Source organism: Strix aluco, chromosome 7 (assembly GCF_031877795.1).
Source record: "Strix aluco isolate bStrAlu1 chromosome 7, bStrAlu1.hap1, whole genome shotgun sequence".
NCBI lineage: Eukaryota > Metazoa > Chordata > Aves > Strigiformes > Strigidae > Strix > Strix aluco.
Window position 1 is genome coordinate 41167858 of NC_133937.1, and position 21818 is coordinate 41189675.

The following is a 21818-nucleotide window of genomic DNA, read 5'->3' on the forward strand; positions in this document are numbered from 1 at the left end:
CCTGACTGGCTTCTTGCAGGCAGAATCCCCTGCCTCTGCTGTTGAGAGCAGTGATCAGCTGGAAGGTCAGAAGCCAGATGGACGCATCCTCTTAGCTAAAGATCAGTGTAGTGCAACCCATGCGAGGAACAACTTTCTCTGGAGGAGTAAGCGCAGAGGCTAAATGCTTGGAAAATCCTGCATCCAAATCCCAGATTACCCAGACACTAAACAAACAGCTAGGAAAGAGCTCCTTTGTGGCTGTTTCTGCCTGTAAATGGAGATGTTTGTGAGAATGTTTTCCCAGTTGTTTTACACAGCACTTTTCACAGTGAAGAGCAAGGCTAGCACTTCTCCAGATCCTCTGAACAAGAGGGAGATGTCTCCATGGGAGGAAGTTCTCCTGAGGTGAGGCATCAGCGGACACTGCTGCCAGAAGGTGCCACTCGTGAATGAGTGATTGGCCACGGAAGCAAACTCCAGCAAGTCAATTTTAGTGATGCGATAGAGAGCATGAGCAGACGCAGCTACTGAGGTTCCCCTTTTTCCCTTTTTCTTTTTTCCTTTTTTACCCCTGCCGCAATAGAGAAATGAGAGACTTTTCCATACACTTCACATTTAAAAAAAAATTCCAATTATATTTATATTCAATGTAATGCTTACTACATTTAGTGTAGCATTAGAGGGATCAATTTGTTATGCTTGTTACTAACTGAAATTATATCTTGAGTATGATACGGTATACAAACTGTGGTTTTCCATCAAAGTCAGCCTGTCTTCTGGTTGTTAGTCTTGGTTAAAAAAGATTATAGAGGTCTTGTGTCGAAAATAAGTTTTTCCCAGAGGAATGGATCCTTTGACTTCAAATATTAAAGTTAGGTTGAAACAACCCTTACCCTTTTATCCCCTTAAAAGCCTGAAATATTTAAGAAGGGGTCTGTTTTTGCCATGCTGAAAGGAAGTCTTAAACCCCCCTACTGATCTGTTCTGTGAAACTACAGAGAAATGGGTATCTGCCTGCCAAGCAGATTGGGTTGATGCAGCATCTCAAATCAAATCAGCTTTAAAAAATCAGATTATAGCTTCAAAATTCTCAGCCGGGTACATCTGGTTAATGCACAGGCACCTGCTAACAGCAGTCACCTTGACAAGGGCAGCAGCAGTGAACCGCCTCTGCCGATCCTCAGCCCAGTGGGGACGCCGGCAGCAGCCTTGCCCACAGGAGGGTTTGCTTCATGGCTCCCTGGCATTTCTCCCTCTTCAGGGTGTGCTTTCAGCATTTCCCTTTCTACCTGTTGCTTTGCCTCTCCTTTGAGAAACATGAGCTTTGTTACTGCAAAGGTTTTTAGAATTTCTGTTTTGTTGTTGAGGAGGGCATTTTGCCCTTGGGATTTTATTTGGTCATTTTCTATGGGCTGGGTTGGGGTTTTTTTGCTTGTTTGTTTTGTTTTTAAAATCTTTTTAAAGGTGGATGTTTTCTTTATAGTTGGAAATACGTACTTAGCCAGAGGAAATTGGAGTACTTCTCCCTTTCTATGTAAATACCGAGTGGTTTGGTATTTGTCATGGATGTAGGATCTGTTGGCTCTTGCTTTAGAGTTCACTTCATAGCACAAATGTCAGTAGGGTCCTTCTCCGTGCACCCCCGTGCCTGGGTCAGACTCTGATTTTCAGGAGTGTGTCTGAGTTCTGCTCTCCAAACCGACAGTTTATTTGCCAAAAACTGGTTAATCAGAATGGGCCCTGTGCATACCAACAGCAAATACAAAAACCATTATCAAAGGGAGGTTAACTTCCTTGTATTTGGTACAACTGTGGCTAAATATGAATTTGCTTCCACATGTAAAATTCTTTCAAGGTGGCAATATTTTTCATGGTCATCTGGAAAAAAACTCATTTTGTGTTCTAAGGGTTGACTGTTGTGCTTAAAACTTTATATAGTGTTTTTCTTCAAAGCACTCAACCAGCTCTGTGGTCCTCAATCTCCTTGACTACTTTTCTGTTTTTCCCTCACATTTCAGCTGCACTTGCCCTGGAGATGGGCGGGCAGGGGGAGGCCCCTCTGACTTGTGTCGGTGTGTGGCTCGGGGTGTCATCCCCCTGCCGCTAGACACTGGAGGAGATTCCTAGGAGAAGAGCAGCAGCCTCAGAATGGCTGGCTCCAGTGAATCATCCCATTTCTAGCTCTGAGGATAAATAACAACTTTTTATTTTCTAGCATTTATCCTGACACAGCTGTCTCTTTTTCCTTGCCATCTCAGTGGCACAAGGAGGACACGACGATGGAGGAGCAGCATGGCCTGGCCTGGCCGAGGCTCTGCCACCCTTCCCTGTCCCCAGAAGAGCTGCCGGTGAGGGTCCCACTCCTGCACGGGGGTCAGCATGGTGGCACGTCCCTCCTCCCTTCTCCTCCCCAGGGTTTTACACCACCAAGGGTCTGGTGCGTCTCTGAAGAGACAATCTTTCACTTTTAAACTGAAGCTCTGGAGAAGTGGCATTTAAGCACTTATTCTTGACTTCCGAGTATATTAATGACTGGATCGTTACCGCATATGGCAAGTTTCCTGCTGACTTCAGTGAACTTGGCTCAGGTGCCTCATTTGTAACCTGGAGGAGCAGATGGCAAGAGCCTGGTTTCTCCCGCCGTGGGTGAGGCTGCGAGGGGATCCGGCTCTTCCCACTGCCTCGCTCTTCTCTAACATCCTTACTCCTTGCAGAGATGCCTTCTTTCTAAAGGTGTATTGGAGCACTTCTGTGAAGTTGGCTAACAATACTTTTTCTTTTTTTTTTTTTTTTTTCAAATCCTTTTCTGTTTCCTAAATATTTCTATATTTTTCTCTTAGCATGTATTTTATTCAGTGCATAGCTGAAAATGTGCGGTATCAATGAGCTGGATGTTTTTACTTCTTGTTTCTTCATAATGTTTATTAGCTGTGAAAAGACACTGCTCATGTGCTGATTATTGGGTGAATCCTGAAATCTGTGAAAACTTACAAAATTATTAGATATGCAGCAGTTCATATTAAACAGTGGTCTGGTGTCCCTAAGGGTACTAATGCTAAACTCAATAGCTTTTCTGATGTTTAAAAAAAAAAAAAAATATTTCTGTTACTTTGTAGCCAAGTGTATAAACTGAATAGAGCAGTTCTGATCTGCTGAGCAAGATTTACAAATAAGTGAAGGATTGGTTGTTTGCTTTTCTTAGTATCTCCCTTAGTAACTTTTAACAGAGAGCTTGCCGGGAACACAGGGGCGAGAGGCAGGGAAGCTGTGGAGGGAAGCCTCCTCTGGCCAGGCTGCTGACCTATAGCTGGGGGCTCAGGGGTGTTTCTAGCTGTCCCCAATCCTCTGCCTGACTTCAGGGGTGACTCCTACCCCGTCCCATGCCCAAGGTTATTTTGAGCGGGTGTCAAGCTATTGGTACAACTTCACACTCGGTAAATCCGCCTGCTGGAGCTGCCACAGGGCAGTGGGAAGCCCCAGTCCTACTGAGCAGTGATGACGTGCCATGCTGAAGTTAGAGCTCCTCCAGCTTAGAACTGCTGTTCTGACTTGTGAAAACCTTGTCTTTTTAACTAAAATTGACAGTAGTAACATTCTTGTTTTGTCTGCAGCTCTTTCCTTTATGAAGACAAAATCTTAAACCGTTGTCTCCCAGATTATGAGAGATTGCACAAGTACATGGATGAACACCAATAATTAAAAAGCACTGCTCTCACCGAATCCTGCAGAGCTCTGGTATATTGAATTGCCAGCTTCATTCAGGAAGGAATATAAGGCTGAGTTAATAACTCCCAGAGCACATAGTCATTTCCAGAACTGTTTTTTATTTTCCTTCCACATGCTATGATGTTATCGTGTGATAGAAACCTGTGTACCTAAAATAATTCCAGCTAATTGTGTGACTGTAAATCCATATAAATGACTGCCATGTTCATTACGGTTTTCCCACCCTAGCTCCAGTTCTCACATCGAGTATTCTTTTAGTGCTGCCCACTTCCAATGTTAAGAAGTCCCACTGTGTGGTACTGAGCACAAAGTCTTAAGTGATGGTAATGTGCCATTTGAACAGCTTCCCTTTCCTGAACTCATTTGCCATCTCTAAATTGGGTATCTCTCTTGGCTTTGTCTTCTCTAGCAGCGTTCTTGCCAGAAGCTGCCCAGTGTGAGGAGCAGCACGTTGTCCCTTCAGTTACTAGAACGCAAACGATCTCCCTTTCACCAGAATTTACCTAAAGCTCTCCTGGTCTTTCCCAGGGACCACCTTCCCATCTGAGATCATGCTGGAGGGCTCACGCTTGATTCCATGAGACTTTGGACCTCCAGCCCCCACCAGGACTGCCCTCGTCAAGCAGATGTTCATGGGAGAGGAATGGTGTGAATCCCCAGCGCTGTCGCCTTCGGTGGGTACTGCAACCCAGCCCCCTAAAACATCGCCACAGTAAATCTCCAACAAGTCTGTTTGATCATGTTTTTGCTTTCTTTCCAAATCAGTTTATGGGCCAAGCAACGTGCTCACTAGTAAATAAATGGGCAGAGATGCGCCGAAATTAGGGAGGGGAGTCTCAGCAACTGTCAAGAAAAAGTTACTTAAACTAGGATATTTAGTAATGAAAAATCAGATTTGAAGTAATCTGATCCTCAGTTTTTTCAGACTGAAGGACCAGCTTTTTGTTAGCTTGATGGGAATCTAACAACTTGCAACTGTTTTCATTTGGGACGTTAATCGACTTTCCATTCAAATTCTTGTCTGTTGCTGTGAAATGTAAATTTTTATCTTAGTAGATGTGTGCACAGTTCCAAACTGAGAAATGAAACAAACTGTCAAATAGAAATAACTTTTTGGCTAACTGTGGTCAGCCTAAAGGAAGGTTCCTCCTCCGATCAGTGTCCTTCCACGCTGCCTGATTCCTCAAAGCTGAGTCTGATGAGGATGAGTCATTCTGGAAATTAGTCTTAATTCTGAAATCTAAAACGCAGTGTTTTTGTTGTCACAGTAGAGTCTGTTATTTTCAAGCTAATTTATAAATTAAATAAATCCAAGAGCTGAAAATCTTTTATAACAGTGTTGCAGTTAAATACTGCCTTTTCCACTCTCAAATCCAGCTGTGTTGCATGTTCATGCAGAAGAGGGTTGGAGAGGTAGCATTAAATAGTTATTTAGGGATGCTAATAACATGCTTAAAATGTTTCCATAAAGTGCTTTTGGATCATACGATGCCATCTGTGTTACAGCTGATTGTAGTTAATTATACAGGCATGAATTCCTTGGGAAAACGGATGGCATTACTCAAACAGTTTGTTTGTGATCAAGATAATGGAATGACACAATATAAACTGGCAGAATTAAGTCTGAAATGCCTTCCTCGCTAGTAATCCTCCACAAATCAGTGAAATTTCTCCAGTTTAACTGAGAATTTGTATAGGTGTACTATTGCAATATTACTGCAAAAACTCCAATGGATTAAGATACTTAATCTGAGAAAAAAGAAAAATTAGTTTCCTACGTAATAGCCACTGTTTCTAATTAATTATGTCACTTTCTGCGATTTAGCCACAAGAGATGTAAAAGTTAAACAGGTGGCGTGCTTTAAAATATACACGTTGAGATTTGGCAGCAATTATGTCTATAAACCATTAAGTATTCACATCACTGACACCCAGCTGTGTTTTGCATTTAAAAACCCCAACAAACTGTAAAACTTATGATGACAGCTCAGTGGATGGCATTTAGATATGCACGTGTGCGATGCAAACAGGTAACTATGCACACACACGGTAAGTCTGCATATAGGAACCTATGTACACTACATGTGTGCAGTCTGTAAGGTGCAGGATTTTGCTTGGGTTTAGTAAATGTGGTCTACCCATCAACGAGTTAAAGCTAACTACGGTTGAAGGATTAATTTTTGAGGAAAAATTCAGGTCAGTCAGGATTTGACATGTGTCTGTTAAAGCTGTTGTTGGAATTGATCTAATCCCAAGCAAAACTTTGGCTAGACTTCCATCTGCAGAGACTCATTACTGCATGGGGGGCATTGGGGGGAGGGGGTGCTTATTATTTCTAATTTAAATCAGATATTATTTCATCAAAGATAAGTTTCAGAACTTATTTCTCACTGGGAAATGTTGGTTGGTTGTTTTTTTCCCTTATGGAAACTACGATTTGCTCTAAACCAGCCAACTGGTGGTAAGGGAGTACCTAACTCTGCAATATGGGTCACCCGTGAGGGATTTGCTGGTATATGGCAGTGCCTGGTAGTTCTGTTTAGAGTGGAAATCTTCAAGACAAGACAGTGTTTCCCAGTGAGCATGGCCCGGCATTAAAGCAGAGCCCTCAACACAAGTCCCTCACATTTGCGTCCTGTGCATCCAGGCTGTGCTTACGCCACCGTCTTCTGCTAGTTCTGAAGAGAAGTTTTGTTCTGAACCTGAAACTTTCTCAGGAAAAGCATGGTTGAGACAGGTCTGCTCCTTTGGAAGTCTGGGTTGAGTTACCCACGTTTGATTGTATTAAAAAGTGTTTTATCAAACTAAACAGCACAGAGAAAAAAATCCTCGTGGGCTGTATACAGGAGCTATGCAACATCACCGTATGTACATGACAATACATGTCTTGGTAATTATTTCTTGATCTCTGTGCTTTCAAGACTTGCAACCTGCTTACTGTATTATTCCATGTAATTTCCAACAGATTTTCTTTTCATATTGTAGCTGAGTGAATAATATACTGTTTATGACAAGTGTTTGTACAGAAAAAAAACCCAAAACACCAAACCAGCACGTGATGCAGTCATATTGGCAGAGCACTTTGTTTTAGCATGAAATACCTTTTCAGAACAAAACTCATTTTCTTGCATTCAGACCTGTAGACTGTCAAAATCCTAAATGAAAAATCGAGGTTACTCAAGAAGAGCTTCCCCATATGAGGAAGTGGGAACTCAGCCATAGACAATATTACATTTTCTTTCTATTATAATATTTTGAGATGCACCAGAGACTCAGAAAGGTTTGTCTAAACTAATTAATTATAACAATTTGTCAAAAATAGAAAACAGTGTTGACAAGGCTGTATCATACATTTGAAATTTTCAGGTTTTGTAAGAATAGTGTTGTTCTTAAGCTACGTTTTGCTGAAAATATTGGTAGTCTGGGTAGGGATTTATTCATTTATCTTTAAGTGCAGTGAAACACTGATTTCAGAAACTGCTATCTAGAAAACACATTTTGCAATTAGCCTTGATGTCTGAATTGCAAGTCAGGAGGCAAAAAGAATGATGAACCTTGCTAAAGGCAGCTTATGATGCACTATTAATGCTATTTTCAATATCAAACATGCCAGGAATCATATGCATAATATATTCTCTCAGAATCAAAAATATGAAGACCCTTCTGGTCTGTTAAGGTGATGTGTCTTACAGGTGCCCCTCTCTACATAACTCATTGCAGGAAAAAAAAAGTAAAAATAGAAAGGCAAGGTGACTGGTTTTGTAGGAAATGGCTCCTCTGCCCGCTGCTGCCCGGCAGCGCGGTGGTGGTGTCCCTCTGAGCTGGTCTGTTGGCTGGAGGGATGGGAATTGTGAGGGGCTGTGCTGGGTTTTGGTTTTTAGCTCGCTGCCTGCTAGCTAGCTGTGGGAGCAGAGCCCCGAGCAACCCGCCCCGGCAGCGCCCGCTCCCTCGCCAGCGCGGGAAACCCTCGCTTTGCCACGCTCGGTATCGGCACGAGGATATTGGCTTGGGAATGTTGTTTTGTGGAAAGTTTTTCTCCCAGCGTTTGGGAGAAATGCTCTTTTAAGAGTGGCGGTGGTCCGCCAGTCCCCAGGTGGCTCTTCTGCGCGCAGGCAGACACCGCTGTCTCTGTATGACAAGACCGGCACTTTTATTAATACAAATAACTACTTTCATAGTTCCTAACAGTGCTGCTTGTCCCATTGCATAGACAGAAGCTCGTGGTTGTCCCTAGAAAGCTGTCTTAGTCCAGTCTGAGTTCCCTTTATTATCCCTGGGATTAAAAACCCAGCGTACACCAAATGGATCTACAGCTCCAAACAAAAGATGTCGATCCCTTTATGGTCTGCAGGACAATGAATACAGGAGGGGGGCTCTCTCTGTATCACCAGTTCTTGGAAAAAAAAAACCCACTGCTTTCAGGCTTTCCCCTTCAATCTGTACAGTGACCTGGCTGTTTGAGAAATTTTGGTCAGGAGCCGTGGCCCAGGAGACCTCTGCAGTTATTTCCCCATGAAGTCTGCCCTAGTCTGCATCACTGTGGCGTGCACCTGAGCCAGAGGCCTGTCTACGGGGGGCGACGGGAGCTGGCATTCCCTTTTCTCCACTTTGTGCGCGTTCTTGGCCACATTTTCATTCTCTGTGTTGCCCAGCTTGGAGGGAGATGTGCCATTTAGAGATGAAGAAGCCACAGCCCTCTGGGTCGTGCAGGAATGTTGAGGGAGAAAGGGCTCTTGTGTCCCCATGTCCCCTTGCACCCATCCCGCTGCTTCCTGCAGCCCCAGAGCAGAAACCAGTGCTGCCCAGTGGGAGCCTGCTGGGAGCCAGGCAGCAGGGCAGGAGCCAAAGTGCTTGGTACAGGGGGCTGGGACCTCCCAGGGAAAGGCAGAGCAGCAGAGAAATTATTTCACCAGAAACAGTCTGCTCCCGGGGAGTAAGTCACAGGTTGTGTGTCAGAGCACAAGTGAGTGAGTTTCTGTTGCTTATCCTTCCTGCAGCTTTCGTCAGCGTGGTAAAAACAGTAATGGGGGAATGGTGCATGTAACGTGTTTATTGAAGATTTTATCCTCTGACACAAAGTCTCTGTTGTAGATACCAGTAATGGTTGCTTTTTGCTGGTTTTGCCTTCAAAATCTCTGTCCTTGCAGGTGAACAGCAAGTCTTGATTATATTTCTTGGCTTACCAGGGAAAACTCAGCCTGGTCAATAATAACATATACTGCTCACACGGCATTTTAATCTTCTTGTACTTAGAAGTTCAAGAACTGTAGGCTTCATTAGTTTAACTTTTCATGGTGTCTTTGAAACCAATGGAGTTTCACGAATGTAGATTATCTGAAGATCTTTGTACGGTTACTAATCATTCACTGATTTGCATAGAACAGAGCAAAATTACAGTTAAACCATTGAAGTGAGCATCTGGTAACGCAGAAGCTCCTCGTTCCCAGGCTGGCTTTCCCCTCCTGCCCGGGAAGGACAGGCTCTGTCGGCACAGAGGCCTCGGGTCCCGCGCTTGCCGGGAGGGCAAGTGGGAGCCTCTCGGGCTTCCGCAGGAACCCCAGCAAGAAGGGGCACCTACTTTTCTGTCATTCTCAAGCACGTGCCTTGTCCAGTTCAGGAGGGATGTGCCAGCATCTCTGCCACCTGGGGCCTGAGCTTTGGTGTCTCCGGGATTAAAGGCAGCTGGTGGGCACTTGGTGACTGGCGCTTCCACCCAGGTGTCAAAATGCGTGTGGGAAGGCTACTGCACCCACCGCCTCCGCGGGCTCCTTCCTGCTCCCCGTGACCACATCTACAATGGACGTAGCCCTTTTTTACTGTGAGAGAGGGGAAACGTACTCCTTTCTTGCAGGTCTTCCTCTGAGAAACCTTCCCCACCTCCCCGCAGGTTTCGTGCTGCGAAGCGCGGTGCGCAGAGCAGTTTTCTATTGTTCTGCAGCTCTCGTTGCTTTTAGTTCATTTGTGCATTACCAAGACTTATCAAATTCCTATTATCTGGATCTCTTAATCCTTGGATGTTATTCTTAGCTACGTTCAAGTTTTATCATTATGTCCCTTTTCATCCTTAAAGATTTAATTGAAAGAGTCCTCAGCTAATTTCTGTGTAGTTCTTTTTGAAGCAGGCTTATTACTTTAAGCACTGGCAAGGGAGCTGATTTTTCTTTGGGAAAATCTCATTAAGGCTTCAGCATTCCAGTCTGGAAGATGTTTCCAACATCAGCCCCTTCGCCCCCGCTGAGCCAGTGGGAGCCTGTAGGATCTGAAAGGCAGCGCTGTCCCCTCTCCTTTGTCACCTTCAACTTCCCATGGGACATGTAGAGATGAGCCACAGCTGAGCAAGCAGAGGGGAAAGTCTGGCACTGATGTCTGGGGGATGGATGCCAGATACAGGCCGTGACTTTGGCCAGTGGAGCCATAGCACAGCTTGGCTGAGGGGGGAACCGCAGCCTCCGGCAGGCATTTGCCTTACCACGCCTGGGCTGCTTTTACGGGATAACAGGGGACACCTTGCTGATAACAGTTCAGATCTTCTCTAAAGGTTTTCTGGGCCCGCTCGGAGCAAACGTTGCAATACAAGCCTTTCTTTCTTGAAATAAGCTATACCAATTTTAATTTTTATTTTTCAGTAGAGGAAAAATCAGTTTTAGGCAGATGCTTGCATGAAGTGTGTCAACTCATACAAATAATCCTTGGTAGCATTTTAAACAAAATTTAAAAGCTTCAACACTGAAAGTATGAGGACACGTGGTGCTACAAATTGACCTCAGACCGAATTCCCACCGAGCGAACTGTGCTCAGGTGCCCAGCTCTGCAGGGGAGGTGCCAGGGCTATGCTCCTCTGCATGATGCTCCTGAGGGGCTCTCAGAGCCTACCCGCACACGGTAGCAAAATGGTTCATCTTCTGCTACTTGGATTCTCCGAGCCCCCCGGGGAGCGTGTGCGCAGGGTACGTGACTGCTCTGCGCCGTTACCGCGCGCCGTCTCCCAGAGAACCAGCTGCCGGGCTTGCCCTCCTCCGAGCATGCCTCTAATAACATCTGTGCCTTTCAGCTTACGTGTATCACTTCCTTAGTTTTATTTTCTGTAAGCAAACAAACAAAAATTCTTGCAGCCCTTGTCTGTCAAAAGTAATCCTTCTGATTGAAATTATTCTCACAAATCCCTGTATCGTTCAAATTATTATTTGTCTGGCAGTCAAATGTAAGCAGTTAAAAGCTTGTGTTATGCTGCTACTTGTTTCCCTGGGTTGTGAAATAACCTGGCTCCACCTACTGCATGTATCATTATAACATATCGCTTAAGAAGATAATTGTAATATGCAAAAACGCTTCATTAAGTTGCAGCAGGTAGAATTCAGTGCCCGTGGCTACAGACTGCCCCATTTTTTTATCTATAAAGAAAAATAGTTTTTTAAGACCACCATTGTAGATCACTGATGTATTGTGTCTTCTTGCACAGCGAAGCAAGAATCTTAAATGCGAAGAACATCTACTCCTGTTTCTAGGTTTTTCAGGCAATATCTGTACAATTTTATTTATTTCTATTTCTCTGACCAACCAAGCACATTTCTTCTTATAGAAACTTCAAGGCTACAAAGTCAAGACTTGAGAAACAACAGAATTAAGACTGTTTGTACCACCTTGGTTTGGTCAACCAATATCAGGAGTTTTATTTTTTTTCCCCTCGCTTTTTTTCTCTGAGTCTCAGGCTCCCCACTCTGACCCAGTGTAGATCGGTAGTGACTGCTTGTCCTACTTGATCTCCCCGGCTCTCAGCGGCTTTGTCCAGTTACTCCCAGGCTCCCGCCATGTCTGTCAGATGCTCTCAGCCCTCTCCTAGCTCTGTATCCCATTTATTTATCCCCCAAGGCAGCTGCCTCCCTCTGCTCTTTTCTCCCTAATGGATGCAGGTTTTTGCTCTTAGAATTCAAATCAGGCTGTTCTATTATTATTACTACTACTACTACTACACTTTTATGTTACTATTATTATTATATCGTTATTTTACTATTATTATTTTTTGTTATTTTATTATTACAGCTGCCCTGAACTGTTAAGCCTCTTTACTCATCCTTGGACAGGGAATAGTGCTGCTCCACTGTGGTTTTGACTCTGAGTCATGATGAATAAACCAATGCATTGAAGGTCATCGTCCAAAAAGATTGTTATCCAGGTTAGTATTAAGAAGGTTGGAAATATTTTCCCAAATTTGGGCTTTTTTGTGTATGTTTATAGTATAACTTAAACGGGCCTTTAAAACAAGGATTTACTTCAAACTAGAAATATAGTGACAGTTAAAAATGAATCCTGGTAAGTTTTTGAACTGAGAAATACATATAATCTGTTCAGGATATAGCTTCATCTAAGCAAGTCAAAGTTTTCTAGTGAAAAGTTTTTTCATTAGATTTTACATTCTTCTGCAAATGTACTTGTTGTTGTAAAATTCCCGACCAGTTCTGCCTTTTGCTCTGAAACAACGAAACCATGTTGTCCTCATCCTTGTGTCAGAAGTTGGCCCAAGTCTTGTCCGAGAACTCTGCTGAAAGGCAGAGCCCTTATACCACTGGCTTTTGTACCTCCTCTGTTACTGTAGTTTTTAGGATCATCCAGTTCTCTGAATATTATTTTGATCCTTCTCTTTGCTGGTGGTGTTTCCCCATCCTGCCTTACCATGAGCACGTATCTTTTGTGTGAGCTTGTTAGCTGGTCCTCTGGGCGTTCCAGTCATGATTTCACTCTCATTAATTTTTTCATAGACAATTTTAAAATAAACTTTGATGGGGAGTCAGCCTTGTCTAGAGGCAACTGTTTCTTTGCGTGTGTTGCTCTTTATCATTTAAATAGGAATGAACTGGGTTTTCACAGCCATGGTCTATACCCACAGATTGAAAAATTGCACAGGATAATTATCAAGGAGCTTGTGCAGCCATGTGGGAATTCTCCTTCCATAGTGCTTTAACAAAGTAATGTTGTTATAAGAGAAGATCCTACAGAAAGTACACACAGTGTGAGAGAAACACTGAGGAAACATCCGTATTTCGGGAATAGAGCAGCCAGTGCCCACGTTCCGCTGCTCCAGAGCTAAACAAGCCTCCAGTACATAGCGTTTTGCCCAGAATATCTTGCTGTCCTCAGGTTTCTATTAAATTAAATCTGTTCATGCTATTGATGAGCACTGCGTTAAATACTGATGAGAGGAAGAACTGACACCAACCTGAACACCCTCCTACTGACTTGTTCAGTTCAGAGTCATCAAGTGCATAATATTAATGAACTGTCTGTCTGAATCCACAGCTCTAAGAAATGAATCAAATGAAGTAAGGACAAGCTGTGATCCCCTCAGTCAAGTTCACCTCTGTGCAGACAACTCACAGGTCACAGGGATTTGATTTGATGAATAGATTAATTATTTATTTTTACACAGAACTCTGATAGAGTTTTCTGAATCATAGGATGTGCTCAGCATAAAAATAGCATTAACAGATAAAAAATACCATCTTTCTCCCTACCCTTATCTGTCTTTGTCTTAGGTTGCAAATTCTTTGGAGCAGGGTTGTGTCTCGCTCTTAGGCTCCCTGTGCCTGACACTTGTACTAAGCTAGAATATGTTTTTTGCGAGGATATGTTTTCAATAACTCTTACACTCTTTCCTTAATAGTATTGATTATAGAGTTTCATTGATAATATGAGGTTCTAAATTTGGCACAGCCTCTACAGACTTCAATAATGCTTACCTGTTCCAGAACACTGCTGTTCATTTTGGGGCAAAGTCTCTGTTGGAGAATTTTGAAATAAAAATCAACAAATGCATGTAGCTTTTAGCACTGCACTTAATATTATAGTATCTGTTTTACTGACAAACCTGAAGTTATCATTATAAATTGTCTATGTTGTATAATTTATAAATGTGTTGGGATTAATGGGTTGGCACAGAGTGCAAACTATATTAATATATGAATTCTGTGAATTGTGGTCCATTTTTGCCTGGCGCTCTGCTGTTTAATAACATTAATTTGCTTGTCTCAGGTTTTTTTGCTTAGATTTAACTCCAAACCTCTTTGTGTGAATAAAACTCCTACACTGTTACCAGACTTAGACAAACCTATATAGATCTTAATTGCTGTTTTGGTGATGCACCACACACTCCTGCCTGGAAAGCTTCTGCTGCCTTTGGGCGATCTCTGCTTGCTTCTGTAGCTTCTTACTCTATTACTTTTATTATTTTTGTCATGAATATCTGAAAAGTATTTGTAGGAAATCAAACATTTTTTTTTTCCTTAAGACATTTTTTTAAAGAACATAGAAGTATTCTGCCTATGCTGAAAATCGTTTTCCCAGCTGTTGCTGCCTCCCAGCCGTGACAGCGCCAGGGGATGGTGCTTGGATGTCCCTCCCGAACATCCACATCCTCTGCACTGTGTGAATTCCACTGCAAATGAAGTGACAGAAAACGTTTATAGTTTGTCATTTAAATCTTCTGCTCTAGACAGGTGTAAACCAAAATATTGTTAGCCCTGACAATGTGTCTAGCTCTCACTTAATCCAGGGAAGAGCCACTTTAGCTGGCTGACATGTACCTTGTGCTTTCTAGAAATGTTTTGGGTCTGACCATGCGTGAGGTGGGTGTTGCATCACCTGCTCACCCCCAGCAGTCTGACAGCTCTTATGTGATTTCCCTCCTTCCAGGCAAGTAAGAAAATGTAGTGGGACGGAGGCAAGGACGAGAAGCCCCGAGCAAGCGCTGGGACAAGGGCCTCCGGGCAGGACTCCCCTCCCTGCCACACGGCCTCACCATGTCCAAGAAGGGCTCCAGCAGCCGAGCCAGGGGGGAGAAGCCGGACGCCTTGGCAGCCTTGCAGGCTGCCAACGAAGAGCTCAGGGCCAAGCTCACCGACATCCAGATAGAGCTCCAGCAAGAAAAGAGTAAGGTGTGCATCTTTTCCTTTCCTTCCCCAATTTATTAAAATAAACCTAGTCTGTTGTTTCTGACTACTAACCGCTCTTTGCCCTGCTCATAGCTGACTTCTACACAACTGTCACAATAAATCAGAGTGCACGCACCTGGAGCTAGCCTTCTATGGGAGACAAGGGGCAACCCCTTTACTGCAGATTTTTAAATTGTTCTCCTTGTATTTATAATGTGCATATGGACAAAAGATCTCTGAAAGTGAGGGTGCTTTGGTGTCGCGGCTCTTGGTGGCAAAGCCAAGCAGCGAGGGTGGGCAGTCCCTGGGCAGGCAGGACTCAGCCATGGGCAGCATGCTCTCTCCTGCCGTGCAGGCAGAAAGGAAGTTGAAAAATCGCATTGCTAAGTGCCAGCAAAAGATCTGGAAAAACAAACACCTGCTCAAAGCAGGTGGTGTAAGCGTGGTGGTGGGCTGAAAGTTGTACACGTCCTTTGTTTCTCTTGCTACAACTTTTTCTAGTAAATATTTACCTATTTATGAGGATGGCTACATCGAGGGGTTTGAATGCAATTTTGTGTTATTCAGAAATTCTCTTTGCTGATTCTTCTCTTTCACATTTACACTAATTTCATTCAGCTTTTATGCTCAAAATCCTTCAAACTGACTGTTTACAACTTCCAGATGTACAGTAATAGGCCTCAGCTCTGCCCTCTGCTCTGATGGCCACAGTTCAAGGAGCCACAGTTTCACCCCGAGCCTTTGAGAGGGCAGTGGTTGATGTGCCTCGAGTCTCCGCTTTAAGAGCTCTCAGCCACAGCCTTCAGGCCGCTGCTCAGTGAGGGCATACAAAATTTGTCTGCTTTTCACTGATCCCCCCAGTTAGTTCCTACTGATAAACTCTGGGGTTTTTTTTTGGTTCCAGAATGTTAATAGAGACATACATTACCATGCAGAGACAGAATCGGCACTTTTCCATTAATTTGCATCGTTATTAGGCATTGTAGACCATGACTCCAATTTTTAGGGAAGCTTTTAAGGGTATGTGTAGATAGATAAAAAGAACATTTATTAATCCTTTTGTTGTGAAGCAGCATTTGCAGTTTTAAGACTGAGGATCCTGTTTTCCTTCTCCCTGTCCTCCCCAGCCACTTCTCATCATGGCTTCTTTTGAGTTTATGGTATGGATTTCAACTGAAATGTCATTTGACCCTTCTGTGGTCAGAAAGACTTAGTTATTTGTACTGAATAATTCATTGCCTTAAAAAGCATCTGATGAAATGCAATAAAATGCAGTGCTTCGCAGTAGCTAGCACAGAGCTTTTTACGTCTTGCATGTGCATGTCTGCGCGGTGCAGTCTGGATCTGTGTGCCTGAGCGTGCCAAAATAACGGCCTAGCACCTGACTTCTCACGTCTTCTTTTGGGGATGTGGTGTGAGAGCTTTTGCAGATAGCCAGCTGAAAACTAACGTAAGGACTCAGGCTTACACCACAAGATCCTGGCTGATTCCTGAGTGGGTATTATCTTAAACGTGAGTCTGTTTCTAGCACCTACGTCACACACGTTCGCCTCATCTCGGCGCATACGCTGTCTGTAGTGTTTGGATATGGATGGTTAGTTCACCTGGATTTCATGCTGCTTGCATAAATTTATGACATTTATTTATATTGTATTAACTCATGCTTTTTAGGGCACTGAATTGGCCAAATTAAAGACTCCATAGCATTGCAAGGAATTATTATTTACTTATAAAAATAGAATACGATGCTAAAATCAGCATCGGCACCTAGGCTTTCATCCTCAATATCAATAATTTGCAAAATTATAATGATACATTTTTGTTTCTCTTTTTCTAAATATGTGGATATTTCCGCTTACGCTGGTTTCCAGTGAAAGAAAGGTCTTTTCTACAAATTTGTCAGGGTTGATCTTCTTATTTTCACAAGTTACTTTTTTCTTAGAAGACTTCTCAAAGTTCTCTGTAACGTCACCGTTTTTTCTTTACACCTGTACAGTTTGATTCCGCAGTGTTCTTGTTTGTGAGGGAGACTCTGACATATTATTAGCAAGGAAACCTTATTGTGTCAACTGAGGAAGAAATATGCATCTTTATTGAACAGAGTCGACTGGAACATTTTTCCCAGTAAACACTTCAGTGATTAAAAACAATGTAGTGAATATCCACTTCTTAATTTTAGCATTTAAATATGTGCACAGGCTGTTCTCATAGACATTCTAGGGCAGAAAAGACAGAGCAAACAGACGTGCACTCTGACTCGGAATAAACCTGCCCAAAGGAGAGGGTTAGCTTTGCAAGCACGGCAATTGCTGCAGATATGCGCTGGGCACATCTCCTAGTGCAGTACCTGCCACGCCAATCACCAGGTGGGTCGCATTCCCCCTAAGAGATGTGAGTAGCCCAGATATGGCTGCTGAGCAACTGCCAACCCTGCCGGCTCTCCAGCGTGGGGGCACATGTGTGGCCTCCCCGGCAGGGACAAACAGTCACTAGTGCTGCGGACAGAACTGGGGCCAGCACACAGGGCGTCAGTGCCCAAGTGCGGTGGGCACAGCCGTGGCCGCCTGGGGAGCAGGCTGCATCCCGAGGGCTTTAGCCATCATCCCTGTTGGTTTTGGTTGTGTGGAACTGCCACGGGTGTATTGGTGACAAGGGGGCACCCGCCAGCACTTCTGCAGAGAGGGTGGGTCTGTCCGGGCCAAGGCAGAGTGTGCCCAGAGTATTGTGGTAGGTTTAGAACAATTTTTACAATGCCAAGTCCTCCCGGCTGTGTTGCTGATGATCCCCACAGGTACCTCAAACCTTGAGTCAATGACAGCTGTGACAGTGCATTGGAAGTATTTGCCTTAAATTGTAAAAAGCCTTTTTTCTGTGAAAATGTTGTGCAGAGGTTTGTAATGTCTATTTTCTTCACACAAAATGCGTCAAGAGAGGAAATCGCTCTTTTGTAAGTCCACAGCATGAAGGCTGTGCGGCAGAGCTCGGTGACCCTAGTTTTACCTGGAAACTCCTTAAAAAAGGGATCTTTAATATGTAATGAAGTATTAGATCATAAAGAATAAACAAAATGCCAAATGTGTAGGTCTACGTGTGGTAATACGGACTCACCAGGTTGGGCTTGCACTCTAAGGCACAGACATACAGCATTAAGGCCTAATATTGTAAAGTGATCTGTACTGTTTTTAAATAGTATAGTGATTTATATTAATAATTTTGTTGATTGAAAATACTGTACTTTTTTTGATTTTCCTTGTAGGTCAGCAAGTTGGAAAGAGAGAAAAATCAGGAAGTTAAGCAGATCAAAGAGCACGAACAGCATAAAAGTACAGTGGTGGTAACAGAGCTCAAAGTCAAACTTCATGAAGAGAAAATGAAGGAGCTTCAAGCTGTTCGAGAAGCACTTTTGAGACAGCATGAAGCTGAACTGCTTAGAGTAATAAAAATTAAAGATAATGAAATCCAGAGGCTACAGACCCTTCTCAATGCTGTACGTGACGGGGCTCCTGACAAGGTGAAGACGGTGCTGCTCACGGAGGCGAAGGAGGAGGCCAAGAAGGGATTTGAGGTTGAGAAAATAAAAATGCAGCAAGAAATTTCAGAGCTGAAGGGAGCTAAGAAACAAGTGGAAGAGGCTTTAACTATGGTCATCCAAGCTGACAAAATTAAAGCAGCGGAGATAAGGAGTGTGTATCATCTGCATCAAGAGGAAATCAGCAGAATTAAGAGGGAGTGTGAGAGAGAAATTCGTAGACTGGTACGTGTTGCTATCTGCATCTATGTCTTTTCTAAAGCTTATGTTATTGATAGTAAGTAAATGAAAGTTCAGTGCTGGACTCAGAGGGATGGGTAAGGAAGGGCATTCAGACTTCTGGAGCTTTCTCCACATCTGTTTTACATTTACTAGTAGCAATGTCAAAATGTTTTTAAAAAACTATTAGGATGTTTTGTAAGGAACTTTTTATCCATGTCAGTGTCTATTAATACTGTTCATAGTGCAGACATCAGGAAGGAGGCTTGGGTTACTAACTGGTTTGGGGAACTCTACAAATCTGTTACGTTTCTTGGCCCATGCCTCTGTTTCCCCACCATTTCTTCCTTGCTGATCCACCTTGGTCGCTCCTTTTCCCTGCCTTTGTGGTTCCCGTAAATATCCCATAATGAGCTTTACATAGTCCCCAGGGCTCTTTCTTCTGCATCCCGTAGTGAGTCCCATACCCCGCGGGCAGTGCCCCCCGCGAGGCGTTCAGGAAGGAGCTCTCGCCGTGCCCCACCTTGGTGCCTTTCCCCCAGCCGGGCGCTGGTGCTCCTCCTCCAGCAGCCCCGCGAGCGGCGGCTCAGCGGGTCCCCCCTCACCCCCACTGGGGCTCCTCACCCGTCGTTGCCCACCTGAGCCCCTCTGGGGCCTTGTGCGTGCTGAGCAGCCCTCGGTCACCTAATGGAAGCATTTCACTCGCAGGTGCAACAGTCAGAGTCTCAAAGGCAATAGCTGCGTGCTGATGGCTTCCCAGTGTTCCTCCAGTGCATTTGGAAACCCGTTGGAGAGGTTAAAATGGCTCGTGTTGCTTGGAAAAGGGGAGACCTCCTGCCGGGAGGGAGCTCCCTCCAAGAGGGAAGTCTCTGAGGGAGACCCTGGCAGGCCACCAGCGCTTCCTGGGTTTTAGGCTGATTTCTCCACCACCATCTCAGGCACTGGCCTTAGGAGTCCCAGCACCCAGTGAGCATGCAGCTGATTTGCAGGACCATTTCCCTTTACTGCTGCTGCCTTTCCCAGGGCACAGGAACAAATGGAACACCCATACTCTCGTGACACGTATTTTGGGTCTTGTATTTATTTGAAGTCACTGTCTTTTTGTGATTGCCAGGCTTTTTTATAGCGTGCAGTGTCTCAGTATAAACTCATCCGTGTCTCTTCTAAGTCATTATCCCTTGACTATTATCCAAATCCTAAAAAAAAAAATGTAAAAACGCAGAATCAGCTTGCAGACTGACCCCAAGTCAAAGCATGGCAGTGTAGCCACGCTTCGGCAAGCGCCTGCAGAACACACCTGCCACAGGCTTGGTGCAGCATCGTCTGCGTCCTAACGAGCCACGGCGAGTGACTGCAGCCGACACGCTGCGCGCTGCTCCGTTGGTCCCCGGAGTGTTACGTGCCCTTTATTTAGCCACCCCTTCTCTCAGTCTTTAGGTTGTTAAGTTTTTTTTCCCTTCATAGATTATTTTATTTTTATGAAGAGGATATTAAAATAATTTATAACCAACTGATCTATTGATACTGTTCAGATATCCTGCAGTGTAAGTACTTTCTTGTCTAAACATACATTACTAGATGCATTGATTTAATACATCGGAATGAAAGGATGGCTAATGTACATCCTAAATAAACCTGCTGCATTACATGGCAAGTCCACGCTAATGGCCTCTAATGTAGAAGCTATAAAATAAATTATGTTCTTAGTTATAAGGAATAGAGTGGTTTGATGTTATGTTTTCTAAATTGCCTTCGAAAATCAGACTTTTTTTCATTCCTGCTTGAAAGAATCAGAGTATCATCTAGCTGTACTAATTAAATTACATGATGCCATTGTTTTACCAAGCCCTGAGTGCTTCCTGCATGACTCGAAGTACTCTCAGCTCCATTGACCGTAATTGATTTCAGTGGGAGCTGTTGGCTCCCGGCACCCCGCAGGGGAGGGCCCTGGCGTGCTGGGGTGCCATGGCTGGTGCCATGTTGTATGATAAAAGCTCTCCCCTCTAGGAAAGCGAGGCAGTTCTCAAAACACTTAAACTATTACTGAAAACCAGTGCTTTTTTCCCTTTTTAGGATAGGAGCCATCAATAAAGTACACTCATTGAGCCTTACCGGGGCTGCAGTGAGACAGGGAGGAACACAGAATAGCCTGACGTGAGCAGGTCTGTCCCTCAGCAGAGATGGGGTTGCACCTCCCTGTGGCAGACATCCAGCCTGGAATTGTTGATGGATTCACATCAGGGTTTTAAGAGCTCCATGATTCATGTATGATGCATTATTTAGTCATTGTAATCAAGGGCAGAAGTAACCTTCAAGCAAATTATAATTTCACGCCTAGAAAAATACTGCTTGTTTTTGTTTAGTCAGATTAGAGAAAGGCAAGTGGTACTCATTCATGTTTAGCTTGGCAATGATGTGAAGCCTTTTAACATAAAGTAATTTTTTGAAGTTATTTATCTCTGATAATACTTTCTCATTTCTGAGGCTTAGCTTATGGAAAATACTTCATGCATAGTCAGACAAAGACTGTTTGGAAAAGGCGAGTTAGTACTAATCCGTTATTCTCCTTTCAAATTAAAACTAGGGGTTTTTTCTTTATTGGGCAGACAGCAATACATTTGTTGATGTCTCACTTTAGACTTTTGGAAAAATGTTGGATGGCCTTTAAAGTAACAGATGCGGTAGGAAGATACAACATTATGCAAAAAGGAACTGTACAGCCATCAAATTTACTTCAAGCAAATTGGAGTTTATTTTGGTCTTCAGCATCATCCTCTTTTGTCAGATTTTGCCAGGGGAGATGCAGGGTATATATGCTGAGGTGTTCGAAATAACCAGAACCTTCCCGTTTTCTTGACTTACCGCGACTTTGAATGAAGTTAAGTTGTCGCTTCAAGCCAAACCCAGCACCAGTGAGTGAACTTTGTCCTCGCCGGGTTTCTGAGGGGAATCCTTGCATTTTTACCTGCGTGCTGTACCCATCTCCAGCAGCAAAACTAAAGCCAAAATATTCTTCTAGTCAAAAGGAGACTTCCAAATGCAACTGCAAGCTGGGTCCTCCCCAGCTCACGCTCTTGTGCCAAGAGGTGTTTGCAGCTGACCCAGAAGACCCGGACACAGCAAACAGGCTGTTACTGTCGTGGTATAATATTTGCAGTAGGTTTGCACTAGAGGCACACAGAGGCTTGCAGATTGTAGCAGCTAACAAGGTGTGATCTCTCTTTAGAAACAGTTCCCACTTAGTGTTTAACAAACAAAAATTCTAGCTGTTTATTCTAGGTATTTTTCAGGTGCCAGGGTAACTATTGCTCGTTGCTGCCAATGGCTCTGGACTAATCTCATACAGCAGGGCTGAGCGTCTTGCAGTTCTGTGAGCAGCGCAGGAAAGGAAATAACGTGTTTCGCAAGAGTGTATGTTCAAATTATTCTGGCCCCGG

The 21818-nt window shown here is 43.8% G+C and overlaps 1 protein-coding gene across 25 annotated transcripts in view; it reads left to right on the forward strand.

Annotated features, from left to right (window-relative positions):
- Positions 1-21818, forward strand: part of JAKMIP3 (Janus kinase and microtubule interacting protein 3) — a 94817-nt gene that overhangs the window by 26244 nt on the left and 46755 nt on the right. For 24 of the 25 annotated variants that reach the window (XM_074831563.1, XM_074831562.1, XM_074831570.1 and 21 more), the window contains 4 exons: positions 4237-4382; positions 11749-11881; positions 14395-14636; positions 17890-18387. In XM_074831563.1, coding sequence (XP_074687664.1) covers positions 14502-14636; positions 17890-18387 — 633 coding nt within the window. In that variant the 5' untranslated portion in view covers positions 4237-4382; positions 11749-11881; positions 14395-14501. The remainder of the gene's footprint in view (positions 1-4236; positions 4383-11748; positions 11882-14394; positions 14637-17889; positions 18388-21818) is intronic. The other variant, XM_074831565.1, reaches the window with a different exon arrangement.